Source organism: Oncorhynchus tshawytscha, linkage group LG13, assembly GCF_018296145.1.
Source record: "Oncorhynchus tshawytscha isolate Ot180627B linkage group LG13, Otsh_v2.0, whole genome shotgun sequence".
NCBI lineage: Eukaryota > Metazoa > Chordata > Actinopteri > Salmoniformes > Salmonidae > Oncorhynchus > Oncorhynchus tshawytscha.
This window is the reverse complement of record NC_056441.1, coordinates 37,586,447-37,604,002: the sequence shown is the minus strand read 5'-3', so window position 1 is coordinate 37,604,002 and position 17,556 is coordinate 37,586,447. Positions and strand designations below refer to the sequence as shown.

Genomic DNA, 17,556 nt, shown 5'->3' with positions numbered 1-17,556 from the left:
CGCACCTGAATGCGAGTTGGTATAGTCTAACGGATGTCTTTGTGCTGTGGGTCTCCTTCACAGAGACGTGTTGAGTCTAGGCGTCACCTCTCTGGAGCACCAGAAACAGATCCTGTCTGCCATCCAGACCCTTAGAGCCCAGGTCATCCAGATGCACGGCAGAGGGGTGCAGGTCTGACCTACACACACACACACATATATATATATATACACACACACACACACACACACACACACACACACACACACACACATACACACACGTGCAGACGGATGGACGAGCGGATGGATAGAAGGACTCGTCGCTCATTCAGATGGACGAAATCAAGTGGATAGTGAGGTGGGCAGAGATATTGCCCACACTTCACCCACCCACTCTTTCCCCTTCTCTCTCCCCCGTCTTGCCCCTCCTCCCTCTCTTAAGTCCTTGGGAAGGAGGCATCTTCCAGTCATGTGATCAGCGTACTCTGTTGGAGGTCACATGACTTCTGTCTGCACGCTGACCCGAATCAACTAGATCTCCTCTCTTACAACTGGCCCTGGATCAGTAGTTAAATAGACTTAAAACTACTGGCACTCTACCACTGGTCTCAGAACATGGGGTTATAACATTTCCTTGATGGAGAAGAACAGTCCCCTCAAGTGATACTCTACTGAACCACTGGTCTCAAAACTGAGGTTAAAGCCACCCTGGTTGAGAAGTACTGTTCATCTAACAGGGCTGGCCCACTACCACTGGCCTCAGTACAGTGGGATAAGGTACCAATGGAGAAAGTGCTGTCTGTCGAACAGAGTTGACATTGTAAATCTGGTCTCAGTTCAGTGGTTAAAAACATCCTATCCCGGTTGTTTGTTCAAGTGACAGGTTCCCACGGTGTGGGCGGAACCCAGGCTGTGTCTCTTGTCTTGGCCCGACCAATCATGAGGCTGGAAAAAACGTACCTTCAGGAAAAAACGACTGATTTAAAAACAACTAGGAATTTGTGTAAATCAAAACAATGGATTTACGTGTATTTGATTGTTCATTCCTATTTTGTCTGTTACACAATTTATCTTTTTTCGAACATTTTTCCATTAACTGTGTCTGCTCTCCCTGTGTGGAATGGCTAATGTCCCTTAGCCGGGATGTCAGTGGTGTGTCATGTAGCGTCTCGCTAATATATTTCTCCCATCTAAAAAGCATTTTCACTACAAGGGTATATTGCACTGTTAAGAATAAAGGTCAAGTCTCAAGCTGACATACAGTATATTTAATATGTATTCATTTTTATTTATGCATTTACAGTTTACAGACTCTCACACAACCTCCTGACGGGAAGAGGTTACGAGGGTCAAAATAGACATACTTGATTGAATAAATAATCAATTGCATTTTGTGTTTAAGGATGCTGCAAAGCACATGTCCTCTGGTTTCAGTGTAAATCATGAAATGTTGTATTTTTTTAATTTTTTTTTTTTTTTTACAGTTCGAGGGATTCTGTTACTGAATAATGGTGTCCTGTACTGAACAAGGTATTATGAAGAGGACTTACACTATAGTATGTTGACTGTTTTCAGGGGTATTGAATCATTTGGATACTGTTAACAAATCACCAGTAGTTGATATAGGACTTATACATTTTGAGTCCAGTGTCGCTGGATGTACGGTATCGATGTGTTGCATTATAGAAACAGTATTGCAGTATTTCAGAATGTCGTAGAGTGATCTCATTTATTTATTTTGGGGGGGGGGCAGCAACTCAAGCTGACATAGGACCCACAACCCCCCACTGCATCTACAAGCCCTTCCATTTGTCAGTATTATATATTTTACAAAAACGGTAACATTTAATCGTAGTTAACACGTTTTGGGGAATGATTTGATTTCTCTCATACTCATGTAGCTAGCTACACAGTAGATGTTTTATTGGTTCCGTTTGGTTCGTAGATGGGTTATTGTAATAGTGAGGTATCTGGTATGAAAGGACTACCAGTGTATGTTCTCCTTTCTTCCCTACATACTCTCTCTTTGTTGCTGTTTTGCCTTAACATTACTGTATATAAACCCAAAATATACTCCTAAGGCTGCGTTTACAAAAGGCACAATTCTGATATTCTGCCCATTTATTGTAGAAAGCGCTAATCTGATCGGTCGAAAGACCAAGAAGTGGAGAAAGATCAGAAAGGGCTGCCTGTGTAAACGCAGCCCTATAGACTCACACATGCACATATCTAGAAAGTCTCACCACCCCTGTATACGCAGACACCAAAATAGACCTTTCGCTAGCGACTTAACTCAGTTGTTGTCCCCCCCACCCCCTCCCACCCACTGTTTACTACTCGACGATTACAAAATGTTTAATACTGTAAATATGTATTTGAAAATGCAATCTATTTTTATAATTTCTTTGAAGAACAATGTGTTGAAAATATCTGCTCACTGTGTAGGGGTTTTATTGTTTAAATGTAGGGCCGTTGCCAATGAACGTGTGTGTTTGGAATATTAAAACATATTTTCTTTGTTTAGTTTTTGGATGATTTTTACCTGTTAGAAAGACAGATGGCTGTTGCAATATTGAAATGTGTTATAAAAAAACTATCTCCCTTAAGAGCAAGCGTTTGTCTGTGTTTTTGGGGTGCTTCAGGCTTTGAGCTAGATTCTGTTCTTGCTTCCAATGCAAGTCTGATTCATTCCCCTTGTGAAATGATGCAGCCAATCAGCTCACAGAAAACTAAACTCTTTCAGTTCACCTTTTTGTTTTGTTCTCTGCAAACGTTCTGTTCACAACCTCATGCAAGAACTCTCCGGATTGAATCCAGGCCTTAATTGAGAAAGAGCCCTGGAATTGTGGTCAGGAGTGAATCCCAGGCCTCAATCTTGTTCTGGGGAAGCTCCTCCAAAGATGGTGGATAAATGAAGATGTCTTACTCAGGCCTTTTACCATTGAAAGAAAATTGTCTCAGTTCCGGTCTGTTTAAGGGGTGGCTCTCCCATAGGCACCAGTGCGATAGCAGCTGGCTCTGGTCTGCTTAGTTAATTTGCTGTATATGAACAACAAAAAATGAGGGAGTGGGATGTCTCACTTCCTCTTCTGTCTCTGGTGCCACTTTAAGTGCAGAACTAATTTGATTAGTTGGATGACAGCTTTGGGCAGAGCTTAGAGTGACACGTCAGTGGAGTTTACATGTGAGAGTAAAACATGTTTTTTTTTAAAAGAAGGCCTTATGGGTGGTAGCCAAGAATTTAACTCCATGACTTATGATGGAGTTGAGTGGCGACGAGTGTGGGTGGACTGAACCTCTGACTTTGGCAGCTCCTGCTCCTCCACAACCCCCCACTCCTCTACTCTATTTAAACCATAATGAGGCCACTCGGGCCAGGTGACCTGTCGAGCAGAGGATTCTGGGCCGTGTAGTCTTTACCATGATGGCCAATTTAAGGCAAACACCCCCTGCGATGCCTACTATGTGGCATGCAAGCCCGTAGGTGGAGAGGCTTGTCATATCACGTTTGTGTTTTATTGTAACAACATGAGACAGACAGCGGTTTAAGAAATAAAAATGGTACATTTTAATAAGAATTGAAATGGTTACAGGGAATAACTCAAGTTGGAAAATGTGTTAAAAGCTACAACTCAGGAATTTGAAGTAGGTAACTCTTACTCCAGGTAGTGTTCTCCTTACAGCCACTAAATTAGCCCATGTCAGCTAAACATTTTTAGGTTGCTAAGTAAGTTAGTCTAGCCAGCTGAGTCATTCCAAGAGTGCCGTTTCTGTCCTTTTGAAAGTAAAAAATTGTAGAAATTGTGCACCAATATTACATTTTTAAAAGCCTGGTATATTAAATGAATTTCTCTTTAATATAGACCACATGGAGAATTAAATCAGATTTAACATGAAAGAAGAATTGCTAAAGTGCCAAAATTTGACGTCCCTCCGTCTCCCTCTGTGACTTCCTGGAAGATTTTAAACCACTAAACCTCAACATTTCTCCAAATTTTTAAGCATCATTGTAAAGTCCTGGTTATGTGGTTGCTTTGAAAAAGTCATTTCTGAAGATTGTGATTCATTTACATCTGTCGCCCATTTAAAAGGTCAACCCTGTTACATGAACTCTCTATTTAGAAGAAACGTTGAACATCTATATAACACGTCAACCTTTTTACCCGTAGATAGACAGACTAGAAATGGTATAACCATTTCCATTTGTTTGTGAAGCTTGCATTCCCCATCACAAGGGGATTCATGGCTGATTTAAGATGATATTGTCAAGCCTGTTACTTTATTTGGCACTTAATAGGCTTTTTTTTTTTTTTAAGTTGAACACGTGCTCTTTGTGACAGAATGTTAAAATGAGGTCAAATAAACAGAAATGTTACAAGTTGCACTTCTTACAAGACACCGAATTGGTGGAATGACCCAGGTTTTTTAAAGTTTAGTAATTATGTAATTATGCCCATGGGCCCTGACCTCCAGAAGGCCCACATTTGATTTTGTTAGTCAATCTCACATGATATGAACATGTCCTAAATCAATGCAAAATGTGTAATATTGCAGAAAATTAGCTTTAAAACTGCAACTTTTCTCAAATCCCTTTCAGAATGTGTAGAACACGAAATGCATGCCAGTACACATTTGTGTGAGGTGTGTGCACATTTAAGTGTGCACGTATGGTTGCGTGAATGAGTTCTGATGATTGCCTCAAAGAGGGAGCGCACAAATCCATACTCTTTATTACAGTCTTATTGAAGTTGAGGTAATTAGTTGGTGAGTTAATTAGATTCATCTCCACGCTATTGCTGCTTGGTAAACACACTGCCTTCTACACCAGGGATCATCAACTAGATTCAGCAGTGGGACGTTTTTTTTTTTTTGTGCGGATGGTCAGGGGGCCGGAACATAATTACAAATCATTTGTAGATGGCAAATTGATGGCAAGAAGCCCAAACAGATATGTAATACTAAAACAGAATAATTAAAAACTTGACTAATTTGTATACGATCCCGTTTTTCTCTATTATGCGTGGGAATACTTGAACATATTTCTTAAATTAAAATCACTTGGAGCTAATTTCCTGATGTTTTTGTCTTATGTCCAACAAAAATATAGATTTTTTTGTTGCTCAGGGCCAAATAAAACCATTCGCCATTTGGGGAACAATGTTCTACACAATCAACAATACCTCCACCCACCAGATTTTCATAAACCCAATATTTTACGTAAATCTTTTTCCATTTAATCTGTGATTGGATTACCAATATCCAGCAAAATGGCAGTAACTGATCTCATTGGGCATTGAGACGTGTTTACACCATCAGTACTCGACCCAGCCATTCAACCCACAGGGTTTTCCATCGAATGGGGGGATAGGACAAAGGCGTCAGGGAAAAGCAAAGTAGGTGGGATGTGTTTCATGATCAACAACTCTTTGTGTGACCACGGCAATTTCTAAAAGCTCTCGTAGTTATCTCCCGAGGGAACTTTCTTTCGTTATCCTCACGGCTGTATAAATGACCACTTGATGCCACTTGAGTTCTCAAGGATTTATACAGGACTTTTAATAAACTGAAAGAGGCACATCCAGAAGCTGTGTTCATTGTGACTGGGGATTTTAACAGAACAAATTTAAGGACCGGTTTATCAAATTCCACACACACTCAGACCAGACTTTGGATCACTGCTACTCTCCCTTCCAGGATGGATACAAAGCCCGCCCCCTTTTCGGCAAATCAGATCACTCCTTCATCCTGCTCCTAACCACCTTTTTAGGTAGAAGCTGAAGCAGGAATTCCCCGTGACTAGAACTGTCGGAATATGCTTCAGGACTGTTTTCCCTTCCGTGGACTGTGAAATGTTCTGGGCGTCTCCGAGAATAACATAGACAAGTACACTGCCTTTGTCACTGGGTTCATCAGGAAGTGCATAGAGGATGTTGTTCCAACGGTGACGATTCGAACAACCAAAAACCCCAACCAAAAACCATGGTTAGATGGCAGTATTCGTGCAAAACGGAAAGCGCGAAGTACAAACCGTCCAGCTACGACCTCTGAAAGGAAATCTGAGGCAAAAAGACAGTACAGGGAAAAAGTCCCAATTCAATGGCACAGACACAAGACGCATGAGGCAGGGACTTCAGCTAATTCCGGATTAAAAGGGAAAACCAGATGCATCGTGGACACTGAAGCCTCACTTCCAGATAAGATACAAACATTTTTTGTGCGCTTCGAGAAAAACATTGCGCCGGGCACTGCGGGCCCCCCGCTGCTAAGGAAGATTGTGGGCTCTCACATTCGTTGGCTACAGAGTTCAAGACATTCAAGCGTGTTAACCTCCCCCAGGGGTGTGTGCTTAGCTCCCTCCTGTACTCTGTTCACCCCCGACTGCATGGCCACACACGACTTCAACTCAATCAAGTTTGCTGAAGACACGACAATGGTAAGCCTGATCAACGACGAGACAGCCTACAGGAAGGAGGTTAGAGCCCTCGCCGAGTGGTTCCAGGACAATAACCTCTCTCTCAACGTCAACAAAACCAACACTCTTAAAAAATAAAAGGTTCCTCAGATTGCAACATCGGCGGAACCTTAAGGTGCTTCCAGGAACCTTTTCCCTGATCCTCAAATAACCTTTTCGGGTGTTAAGGTTCCTGTAGGAACCTTTCATGTCCCATGTATTCTATTATGAATAATAATATTAACAAGAATAATACAAATAGCATTGAGTGGCAAACTTGTAAAGTCACAAATTAATTTGACTTTAATAGTCCTTCAGTGAGTAGCTCCTCTCCATCCAGGAAGAGTTGGATGTGGACGTCATCCGCTAAGGGATTCCTCGCTATTCTTATTCTAGGTGAACTTTACACACTGTAAAAATGTCACATTTAAGGTTACTCAAGTCCTATTTCAAACAGTAAGTTAACAACTGAGCACAGTACACCTTACACAGTACTAATTTGCAATTATTTATTTGCCTGCAGGGAAATGCATACCCTGTCTGTGACTCACAGCCCACTTGGATCTTCTTTGAAGAGGTAGTGGAGGAGCGAAATGGCTGAAGTGATCTTCAGACCTTAAAGTGGAGCGTGTGTAATAAAAAGCCTGGATCAATAGAATAAGAACGGCTCCATTCTGTTAAGGGTACATTTTACATGCAGTTACATTGATTAAAAAAACCTTTGGGAACCTCCTCCGTGTGCGAGAGAGATGCAGCAATTCTACGGCCATACCCCTCTCCATTTCTGCTATGATTTTGTCGGCCATTGTGCCAAATCCGGACAGAATGTTTCTGTCCACATCGTACCGAATTTGCTTCTCACGTCTGCGAAAATCTGAAAGAATTTGTCTCTAATGCATCAATATATCTTGGATTCAGATGACAGTACTTGGCTATGTTACATTAGTTGTGCTTTTTACCATTTCTTTCGATCAGACTTTTTGTCTACTTACAATGGTTGACAAACGGAGTGCTGGGTAATGTTTGAAAATGTCCTTGGTGCCTTGTGGTTTCATAAAGTTCTCCCTCACTTTTTGGTACTCCACCTGCATCTTTTCAACATGTAACTTCTGCCTGAAGGAATCCTCACCAGTCTCAGTCTGATATTGAGACATACAGCATCAAACATGATCAAGTCTATAGAAAAAGGCTAAATGTCCCATATTGACAAAGCATCTCAAGAGTGCTGATCTTGGATCAGGTCCTCCCCCACATGTCCATACAATCTTATTTATGATCGTAAAAACTGATCCGGGATCAACGGTTCGACTTTTGACGCACTGAATATGCGCCATTATTTGTGTGTAGTTACCTTGGCTATTTTGGTCAGGTCTTCATGTTTTGGTAGCGTCTGGTCTCATTTGTTTCACTTGCCTCTCAAACCTCTTCTGCATTTCCTGCACTTGTGCAACGTGAGCAAGCGGCTGCCACTCTTCTTTTTGTATTTATTTTTTATCATGCCTATGCCATGACTCCTTAAAAAATCAAATGTGGAGAGGAGAAATGTCAAGATGGATTATTAGGACTGAGGTCAGAAGAGCAGACGAGAGATGGTCTTGTTATGCTGCTGGGAATGTGATAGTTTAACATTGTGAGAAGAAAATATCCAAGCCAGCACAATATGGTGTAAAAAGGTTATTACTGTGAATGAATGTGAATAGGAAAACTGAAGAATTCTTTCATATCCCTTCCCTGTCTGGTCTCTCAACGAGGGGTACTTTTGAATGAGCGCTGTGCACACATCCATGTATTGCTGGGGTACCTAAAGCAAATGAGAAACATACAACATTACATTTTGACGAACAATTCTGTTTGTAATACAAATTACATTGATGAGGTTGATTATCATCATGCAAAAGTTGAGTATGTCCTGTACTATGCTATCAGCTGCAGTGATTATGACAACGGTATGGACAGACGGAAGGGCTCGAGGTGACGCTGATGCACACGCACGCACGCGCCTATTATGATTCATAAGTGAGGATTTTACATCATTAACATTAAGCTAAGATCAGTATATTACATAACTATAGTCACGAAGTGTTGGTACACATGAAGTCGAACAACACCTGCACAATCTGAGACTTCCACAGTAGGAAAAAAAATAAAAATTTCCCTGGAAATCTAAACACAGATGGCCAGACTCTTAGGCTGATTGATGTGTCATGCTGAAGTCCAATTGGTGGGTACTTGTGCTGGACAGATGCTGGGTCATTTTGCTGGGCTGTTTGCTGCAGCTGTGAACTAACAATAACACCGTTTAGTGCTTTCAGGCTCTGAAAAAACAAAACTGCAGAGAATTGGAATAGGATCAATGATGCAGATAACAGTCATGCATTGACTTACCTATTTACAGCTTTTAGATTCTCCATTCATTTTGTGAATTTGATTCAGACTTTGATTATTGGAACCAGTTGCTCCACCATTCTTTTGGTCCAATGACATCAATGTCACTCCATCAATTTGGTGCTCTGTGGGGGAAAAAATATACAAAATAACATGTCAGAGTTCTGGTCAGTGATGTCACTGTAGGAAACGCATATGAACATGTGGAAACAAAAGTGTGTTGTGCTTATTAATAAGTTAATAAATCAATTAATTTTTACTAACTGCAATCCAGTGGCGGAGTGGAATGGACACTTCCCTCTGGGTCCCTGTATCCAGCTAACCCATGGAAATCCATCTCATCAACAGGCCTAATCCATTGTTGACTGTGTTGAACCATGTATGCGTGGTGAAGGCTGTTGAAACTGGCTGGTAGTATCAAATGTATTCATAAAGCCCTTCTTACATCAGCAGATGTCACAAAGTGCTATACAGAAACACAGCCTAAAACCCCAATGCAGATGTAGAGGCACGGTGGCTAGGAAATTCTCCCTAGAAAGGCAGGAACCTAGGAAGAAACCTAGAGAGGAACCAGGCTATGAGGGGTGGCCAGTCCTCTTCTGGCTGTGCCGGGTGGAGATTATAACAGAACATGGCCGAGATGTTCAAATGTTCATAGATGTCCAGCAGGGTCAGATAATAATAATCAGTGGTTGTAGAGGGTGCAACAGGTCAGCACCTCAGGAATAAATGTCAGTTGGCTTTTCATTCAGGCTTTTCATTCAGAGTATCTCTAATGCAACTGCTGTCTTTAGAGAGTTGAAAACAGCAGGTCTGGGACAGGTTGCACATCCGGTGAACAGGTCAGGGTTCCATAGTTGCTGGCAAAACAGTTGAAACTGGAGCTGCAGCATGACCAGGTGGACTGGGGACAGCAAGGAGTCATCAGGCCATAGTCCTGAGGTATGGTCCTAGGAGAGAGAGAAAATTTGAGGGAGCATACTTAAAATTCACAAAGGACACCAGATAACACAGGAGAAATACTCCAGACTGACCCTAGCCCCCCGACACAAACTATTGCAGCATAAATACTGGAGGCTGAGACAGGAGGGGTCAGGAGACCCTGTTGCCCCGTCCTGACGATACCCCCGGCCAGGGCCATACAGGCAGGATATAACCCCGCCGAAGCACAGCCCCCACAATACTAGAGGGATATTTCAACCACCAACCTAAATCTTTTTAATGATTTTTTATCTTATTAACACTTTGTTCTAGCTAGCTATTTGTGTAGGTAGCTATCAAGTAAACACAATGATATAGGCCGAGTATAGCCCACAAAGATCTCCCCCACGGCACAAACCCGAGGGGGGGCGCCAACACGGGCAGGAAGATCATGTCAGTGACTCAACCCACTCTAGTGACGCACCCCTCCTAGGGACGGCATGGAATAGTGCCAGTGACCCAGCCACCATAATAGGGTTTGAGGCAAAGAATCCCAGTGGAGAGAAAGGAGCCGGCCAGGCAGAGACGGCAAGGGTGGTTCGTTGCTCCAGTGCCTTTCCATTCACCTTCACACTCCTGGGCCAGACTACACTCAATCATAGGACCGACTGAAGATGAGAGTCATCAATAAAGACATAAGGTTGAAACCAAGTCTGCGTCTCTCACATGGAAAGGCAGTCAATGCCATAAAAATGGAGCACTATAGGAGAAAGCTCTGCCTCCAGCTGTTTGCTTAGAAATTCTAGGGACAGTAAGGAGGCCTGCGTCTTGTGACCATAGTGTAGGTATGTACGGTGGGACCAAATCGGAAAGATAGGTAGGAGCAAGCCCATGTAATGCTTTGTAGGTTAACAGTAAAACCTTGAAATCAGCCCTAGCCTTAACAGGAACCGAGTGTATAGAGGCTAGCACTGGAGTAATACGATCACATTTTTTGGTTCTAGTCAAGATTCTAGCAGCCGTGTTTAGCACTAACTGAAGTTTATTTAGTGCTTTATCCGGGTAGCCGGAAAGTAGAGCAATGCAGTAGTCTAATCTATACATTTTTCTGCATTATTTTTGGACAAAGTTTCAGATTTTTGCAATGTTACGCAAGCGGAAAAAAGCTGTCCTTTGAAACAGTCTAGGATATGTTCGTCAAAAGAGATCAGGGTCCAGAGTAACCCCGAGGTCCTTCACAATTTTATTTGAGACGACTGTACAACCGTCAAGATTAATTGTCAGTTTCAACAGAAGATCTCTTTGTTTCTCGGGACCTAGAACAAGCATCTCTGTTTTGTCCGAGTTCAAAAGTAGAACATTTGCCGCCATCCACTTCCTTATGTCTGAAACACAGGCTTCCAGGGAGGGCAATTTTGGTGCTTCACCATGTTTCATCGAAATGTACAGCTGTGTGTCATCCGCATAGCAGTGAAAGTTAACATTATGTTTCCGAATGACATCACCAAGAGGTAAAATATATAGTGAAAATAATAGTGGTCCTAAAACGGAGCCTTGAGGAACACCGAAATTTACAGTTGATTTGTCAGAGGACAAACCATCTACAGAGACAAACATATCTTTCCGACAAATAAGATGTACACCAGGCCAGAACTTGTCTGTGTAGACCAATTTGGGTTTCCAATCTCTCCAAAAGAATGTGGTGATCGATGGTATCAAAAGCAGCACTAAGGTCTAGGAGCATGAGGACCGATGCAGAGCTTCTGTCTGACGCCATTAAAAGGTAATTTACCACCTCGCAAGTGCAGTCTCAGTGCTATGATGGGGTCTAAAACCAAACTGAAGTGTTTCGTATACATTGTCTTCAAGAAGGCAGTGAGTTGCTGTGCAACAGCTTTTTACATTTTTTTACAGGCTGATTAGTTTTTTATATCTTCAAGGTTTGGCATTTTCAAGAGAGGCTTTATTACTGCCACTTTTAGTTTGGTACACACCCGGTGGTACACACCCGGTGGTTAGGGAGAGGTTTATTGTGTTCAACAAAGAAGGGCCAAGCACAGGAAGCAGCTATTTCAGTAGTTTAGTTGGAATAGGGTCCAGTATGCAGCTTGAACGTTTAGAGGCCCTGACTATTTTCATCAATGTGTCAAGAGATATAGTATTTAAAAACGTGTGTTTCCCTTGATCCTTGGTCCTGGCAGTGCTGTGCAGACTCAGGACAACTGAGCATTGGAGAAATACGCAGATTTAAAGAGGAGTCCGTAATTTGCTTTCTAATGATCATGATCTTATCGTCAAAGAAGTTAATGAATTTATCACTGCTGAAGTGAAAGCCATTCTTCTCTTGGGGAATGCTTCTTCTTAGTTAGCTTTGCAGTACCAAGCAGACTGCCGACCAGAGGAAACATTTTTGCTCAAACATGCAACTGCATGTGCAGAGAGGTTCTCTGCTGAGAATGTTGTGATTGTGCCTCGGAAGGTTTTGTTTTCACCATTGCATGATAACTTCACACCCAGTGTTTCCAATTCCTGGATGTCACGTATCAAAGGCTTGAATACATCTTCTGTAATTGGTCACTTGTTTTTGAATAAGGTGGTGATGAACCAATGTGGAGAGGCATATATTTTGGAGTTGGGTAGTATCCTTGTGGTCAAGACATCCTAGTTTAAAGTACACTGTGGTCAATTTGTGCTTGCCTTTTTTAGAACCCAGTGGATTGACAACATCCAATGAATCCACATAGAACTGTAGCCGGAGGCTCGGATTTGTTAGGGTGGGATTTGATTTGACCAATTCACCGCCAGTAAAGTCTTCCAGAATTTCATCATGTGTCTTTTGGTCTTGATTTAAGGTGGCCCGGACCTCTTCATTACTTGCTATTTTGTTTTGCAGTATGCTGACCAATGGGATGTATTGAAATCACCTTGTTTTAATAACCTTCAATTGGCCTGACCAAAACCAACTCTTTCACACAGTAATGCTCCAGCATTCACTCGGAGCTTAGGCATTCCTCAAATACTGCAGAGGTGTTAAGCAAGTCCCTGAGATCGTCATCTTCAGCCACATTTATTTGTAAGGTGAAACCTGAGGGCATCACTGTAGTCTGTCAAACATGTATGAAAAAGGGTTCGGAGGTCCTCAACAATGCCATTCTGTACCATAGTTGGGATGCAGTGTTCTTCCCTGATTTTCTAAATAAGAACACAGATGTTATTTTTCAGACCATCAATTAGCTGCTCAGTGTTGATCTCTGTGGCTTGAACATGTTAAGCCTCTGCCAGACACTCTACATCGCTCACGTTAAAATGTGGTTCATGCTGGTGATAGATGCCAATATGTGTGAGTAGTCTGGACACAGAGAAAGTATGTTAGTTGCAAAGTGGACAATTTGAATAGAGTTGGCATTCTTCAGACAGATTGTGAGCCTTGGAATGATGGGATGGAATCATGGAGATCATTGGTACTCAGCCACTTGCAGACATCATCAAGGGACCAGTCTTCCACAGCCACACCTCAAATTCAAGTTGACACTCAAAGCAAAAGTGAAATGTATTAGTGCTGAGGCTAAAACAAAATATATACCACTCTTTCCACACAACCGCCTGTCCTCCTAATTTGTATTGATGGTTGTTCCATAACGAAGCAGAGCTTGTCAGGAAAGGTGAAGATGTCCGTCTCTAATTATCTGATGCCATATTTCTTAGTATGGGACATTATGGGATTCTGCAGCCCCACGTTTAAGTGTTGACTCCGATAATATGATGCTCCAAATGGGACATTTAGTTCTTCCTCCAAATGGGACATTTAGTTATTCTGTGTCAACCCAAACTGGCCTATTAGATTTCTCAATAAGGAGAGCCTATTTGGGCAGTTAAAGGCTTCTTGATATAATTACATAGAAGGGAGGATTAAAGCTCCCTAATAAATCTTTGCCTGTAATCTAGCTCAGTGAATCCTTTTCCTTTTAATAGTCCAAATAAACTGAGTAATCATATCGTCTAAAGTCATGTTAAAGGTTTAGGAAGGTATGGACAGTGGAAACATGCTGATGATGTAATTCAGGTTAGGAGTTTTAACCATCTTTATATCACGTTGCCGACCCCACAATGAGATTTGTAGCTTATCTCAGTTCTTAAACTGGAGTTGAATTTTGTTCAAATATACAGAATGGAGAAGAAGAAAAAATTCCCTTCCCATAAGAAACAACTTATCTTCTCACATACAAGAAGATAAGATTACACCAGACATTCACCGTTCAGTTGGCCCTGGAAAAGACAAAGGAATCACGCAGTACATAATAACAATAATCACACTGGAATGATTGATTGATTGACTGTAAATGCATTCATTCACCATTGTTGGTATTTGAAAAGACATCGGACTACCAGAGCCAACAATAATCAATCACACTGTAAATACATTCATTCACCACTCAGTGTTGGAAAAGTCAAAGAAATAAAACACAACACACTATAATCACACTGCAAATACATTCAATGACTTTATAGAGGCTAACCTGTTTGTAGATCCATAGTGAGCTTTAAACATAGTCTTGCTTTGGTCTGAAATACAGAGGACAGAACGGGCCGCCCCAATAACACCAACCTGAAAGACATCAATTCGACACAAACACAACGTCAACAACATGAGTATTCGATATCAAATGGATCTAACGAATCTGATCAGTTTTAAGTGTTCTTCTTTTTGTCAAATTTAACATAACCTACATTGGGTCGTTTGTGTGTGCGTCTTACCTGTTCGTGGAGGTTGATACATTTCTCTATCAGAGCTCACCGCTCCCAAGCCAGGGACTAAAGGGAGGAGGATGGAAGGAGATGTTGAGAGAGTGTAGCATGGGTTTAAGTGAGGACAAAAATGTCTCGATATGGAATCTAGCTAGCTACGGTTACAGTAACTTTAACTAGCTAGCTAGCTAACGTTAACTAAAACGTACCAACACTTTTACAACAATTTCCAGCTAACATTACAGGCTCTGTAGCTTGGCTAGCTGATGAAAAACGAAGAGTACATTATGTATTGTTTTTGAGTTATTTGATCGTAGTTTGATGAATGAATTATCTTTAGCTAGCGAATAGCCAAGGTTCGCACACCTTTCACGTCGATCCGTTGCAAGTCATATCTTATCTGTCGCATCTTTCCAACCATCCACTCGCTTCTCGCTTCCAGTTGCCTTTTGACCAACGTTTCTTAATTTGAACTATAAACTGGGTGGTTCGAGCCCTGAATGCTGATTGGCTGACAGCCGCGGTATATCAGACCATATACCACGGGTATGACAAAACCTTTATTTTTAGTGCTCTAATTACATTGTTAACAAGTTTAAAATAGCAATAAGGCACCTCGGAGGTTTGTGGTATATGGCCAATATACCACGGCTAAGGGCTGTAAATCCAAGCATTCCGCATTGTCATGTATAAGAACAGCCATTAGCAGTAGTATATTGGCCATATATCACCTCCTCATGCATTATTGCTTAATTATACGCACAATGTCCTTTACTCACAAGCACACTGCTGGTTCCAAAACTAACCCCTCTATTGACAAGGGTTCTTCAAAGCACCCCTTAAGTCTGGAAAGGTTAAAAAACAAACTGATGGCAGAGTATAGGTTCTTAAATTAACCCTAAGGTTCCTTTTTTCACCTTAAGTTATCCTAAAGGATCTTCCAGGAACCTTTTCTTTTTAGAGTGAAGAGCTGATCGTGGACTACAGGAGACAAATCAGAGAGCACACCCCCATCTACATCGACAGGGCCACATTGGGGATGGTTAAAAGCCTCAAGTACCTTGGCATGCACATCACTGAGGACCTGAAGTGGTTCCATCACATCAGCACAACAGCGTCTCTGCTACCTCAGGCGGCTGAAGAAATTCGACATGGCCAATAAAACTTCTACAGATGCACCATTGAGAGCATTCTTTCGGGCTGCTTCGTACAGCATCTGCACTGTCCAACGCACCATCGGGGGCATGTTGCCTGCCCTCCAAGAAGTCTAGAAGATCATTAAAGACTTCAGCCAACCGGACCACGGACTGTTCACTCTGCTACCTTCTGGCAGATGGTACTGGTGCATCAGGCTTGGAAACAGCTTCTATCACCAGGCCATCAGAATGTTGAACAGCCATGACTAGCCGTCAACCTGCCCAGTACTCTGTTCTGCACCTTCCTGATTTTTATGCATACATACTCTCTCTCACACACACTCACACTCACACACACACACACACACACACACACACACACACACACACACACACACACACACACACACACACACACACACACACACACAAGCTCAGACACCTGCAGTCACATATACACTAACACATGCTTAAGGCCATACTCACAAACACATACACAGCCAACGCTGCTGTCCCATGTACAGTGTATAGAGACATTAAACACTGGACACTCCCCGTTTTCTTTTTTACTGTATTTCACATTGTATTTATATACTGTATTCTTAACATATACTGTATTAGAAAGAGATATCTACTGCTGTAGGTTGCATTTTTGCTACTATTTATACACACCCAGTCGTGATTTTAGCATGCAAATCTTGGTGTGGAAAAAAATGTATATAATGTTTAGATGCATGCCAGCAAAGCCACTACACAACACAACACTAAACAATACATTAATTGCACTATAACGGTGACAAACGGTGCCCACAAACTGTTAGGGCCTACAAAAAGCTGTCCCAACCGCAGTCCCAATACCTTACCACTGCTACACCTGGCTATCAGCGGAGCTTTGTCTGTTCATTCAGCCTCTGTTACTGCTTAAAAAAAAACATAGCTGATATGGCTGACTTAAACAAATGTGGTTTTTACTGACAATTGATATGTACAAACTATGGCATAAGGGGACGGCGAGCAGATAAGGGGTTATCCGTAATTTCAATGAAGACAATGAGCGAGCTAGGACAGACATAACTATTTGTTCAGCACTTTGAAATGTTCTGAATTCTGTCGCTGTACATGGGCTGTTCTTACAGTATTCTCCCTGCACACCAAGTCAGAACCGTAGGATAAATAAAGGGGGCGTATAAGCAGACAATGAAAGCCCTTACAATATTCAATGATTACATTTATCTTAAACAGGCTATAGGCTACATGTGTACCACCAAGTCAGAACAGTAAGTTATGAGGGATGAAAAATACCAAATTATTAGGGTGGCACATCGGCAACTAACAGCTTACTACACAACATACACTTAGTATTACTTTCTTAGTTACAGTATACATATCTCCCTGGCATATTACATCATTTATGCAGCAGCATACAAGACATTTTTGGACTCACCTTTCTGTGCTATCTTGAACAGGAAGGTGGCGCGGCGGTCCTTTGTGGGCAAATTTTGGTTACAAAGTCTGGCATTCTCTGGATTTATGAGGCTTTCAAGACAACTGGGAACTCTGGAAAAAAACAAGGTTGAATCATGGTGACGTCAGTGATCTTCAGGTCGGAGCTCAAGAAAGATGCTCGAGTTCCCGACTTGCAATTCTGAGTTGGATGACCGTTCAAAACTTATTTTCCCAGTCGGAGCTCGTTTTTTCCCCCCAGAGTTCTTGAACTCACTTGAAGTTACATTTCCCAGTTCTGAGTTTCCAGTTATTTTGAGCACGGCAGAAGTCATGCTGGATTGACAGCATGACCAATGTTGAATGTTTATCCTTTTTAAGCTTGGAAAAGACGCCATTAAACCCAGACTTGGGACCACACACTCATTCCACTGAATAGCAGGCTAGTGATTGCTTTGCAATGCTTGTAGTTAGCCACTGATTTCTTCCAAA

General features: G+C 41.9%; 1 protein-coding gene across 1 annotated transcript in view; it reads left to right on the top strand.

Moving 5' to 3' along the window:
- Positions 1 to 2,588, top strand: part of LOC112266037 (ephrin type-A receptor 7-like) — a 216,247-nt gene extending 213,659 nt beyond the window's left edge. The window contains exons 17-18 of the mRNA XM_042295710.1: positions 64 to 172; positions 1,467 to 2,588. Of these exons, the coding sequence (XP_042151644.1) occupies positions 64 to 172; positions 1,467 to 1,487 (130 nt within the window). The 3' untranslated portion in view covers positions 1,488 to 2,588. The remainder of the gene's footprint in view (positions 1 to 63; positions 173 to 1,466) is intronic.
- Positions 2,589 to 17,556: the final 14,968 nt, after the last annotated feature.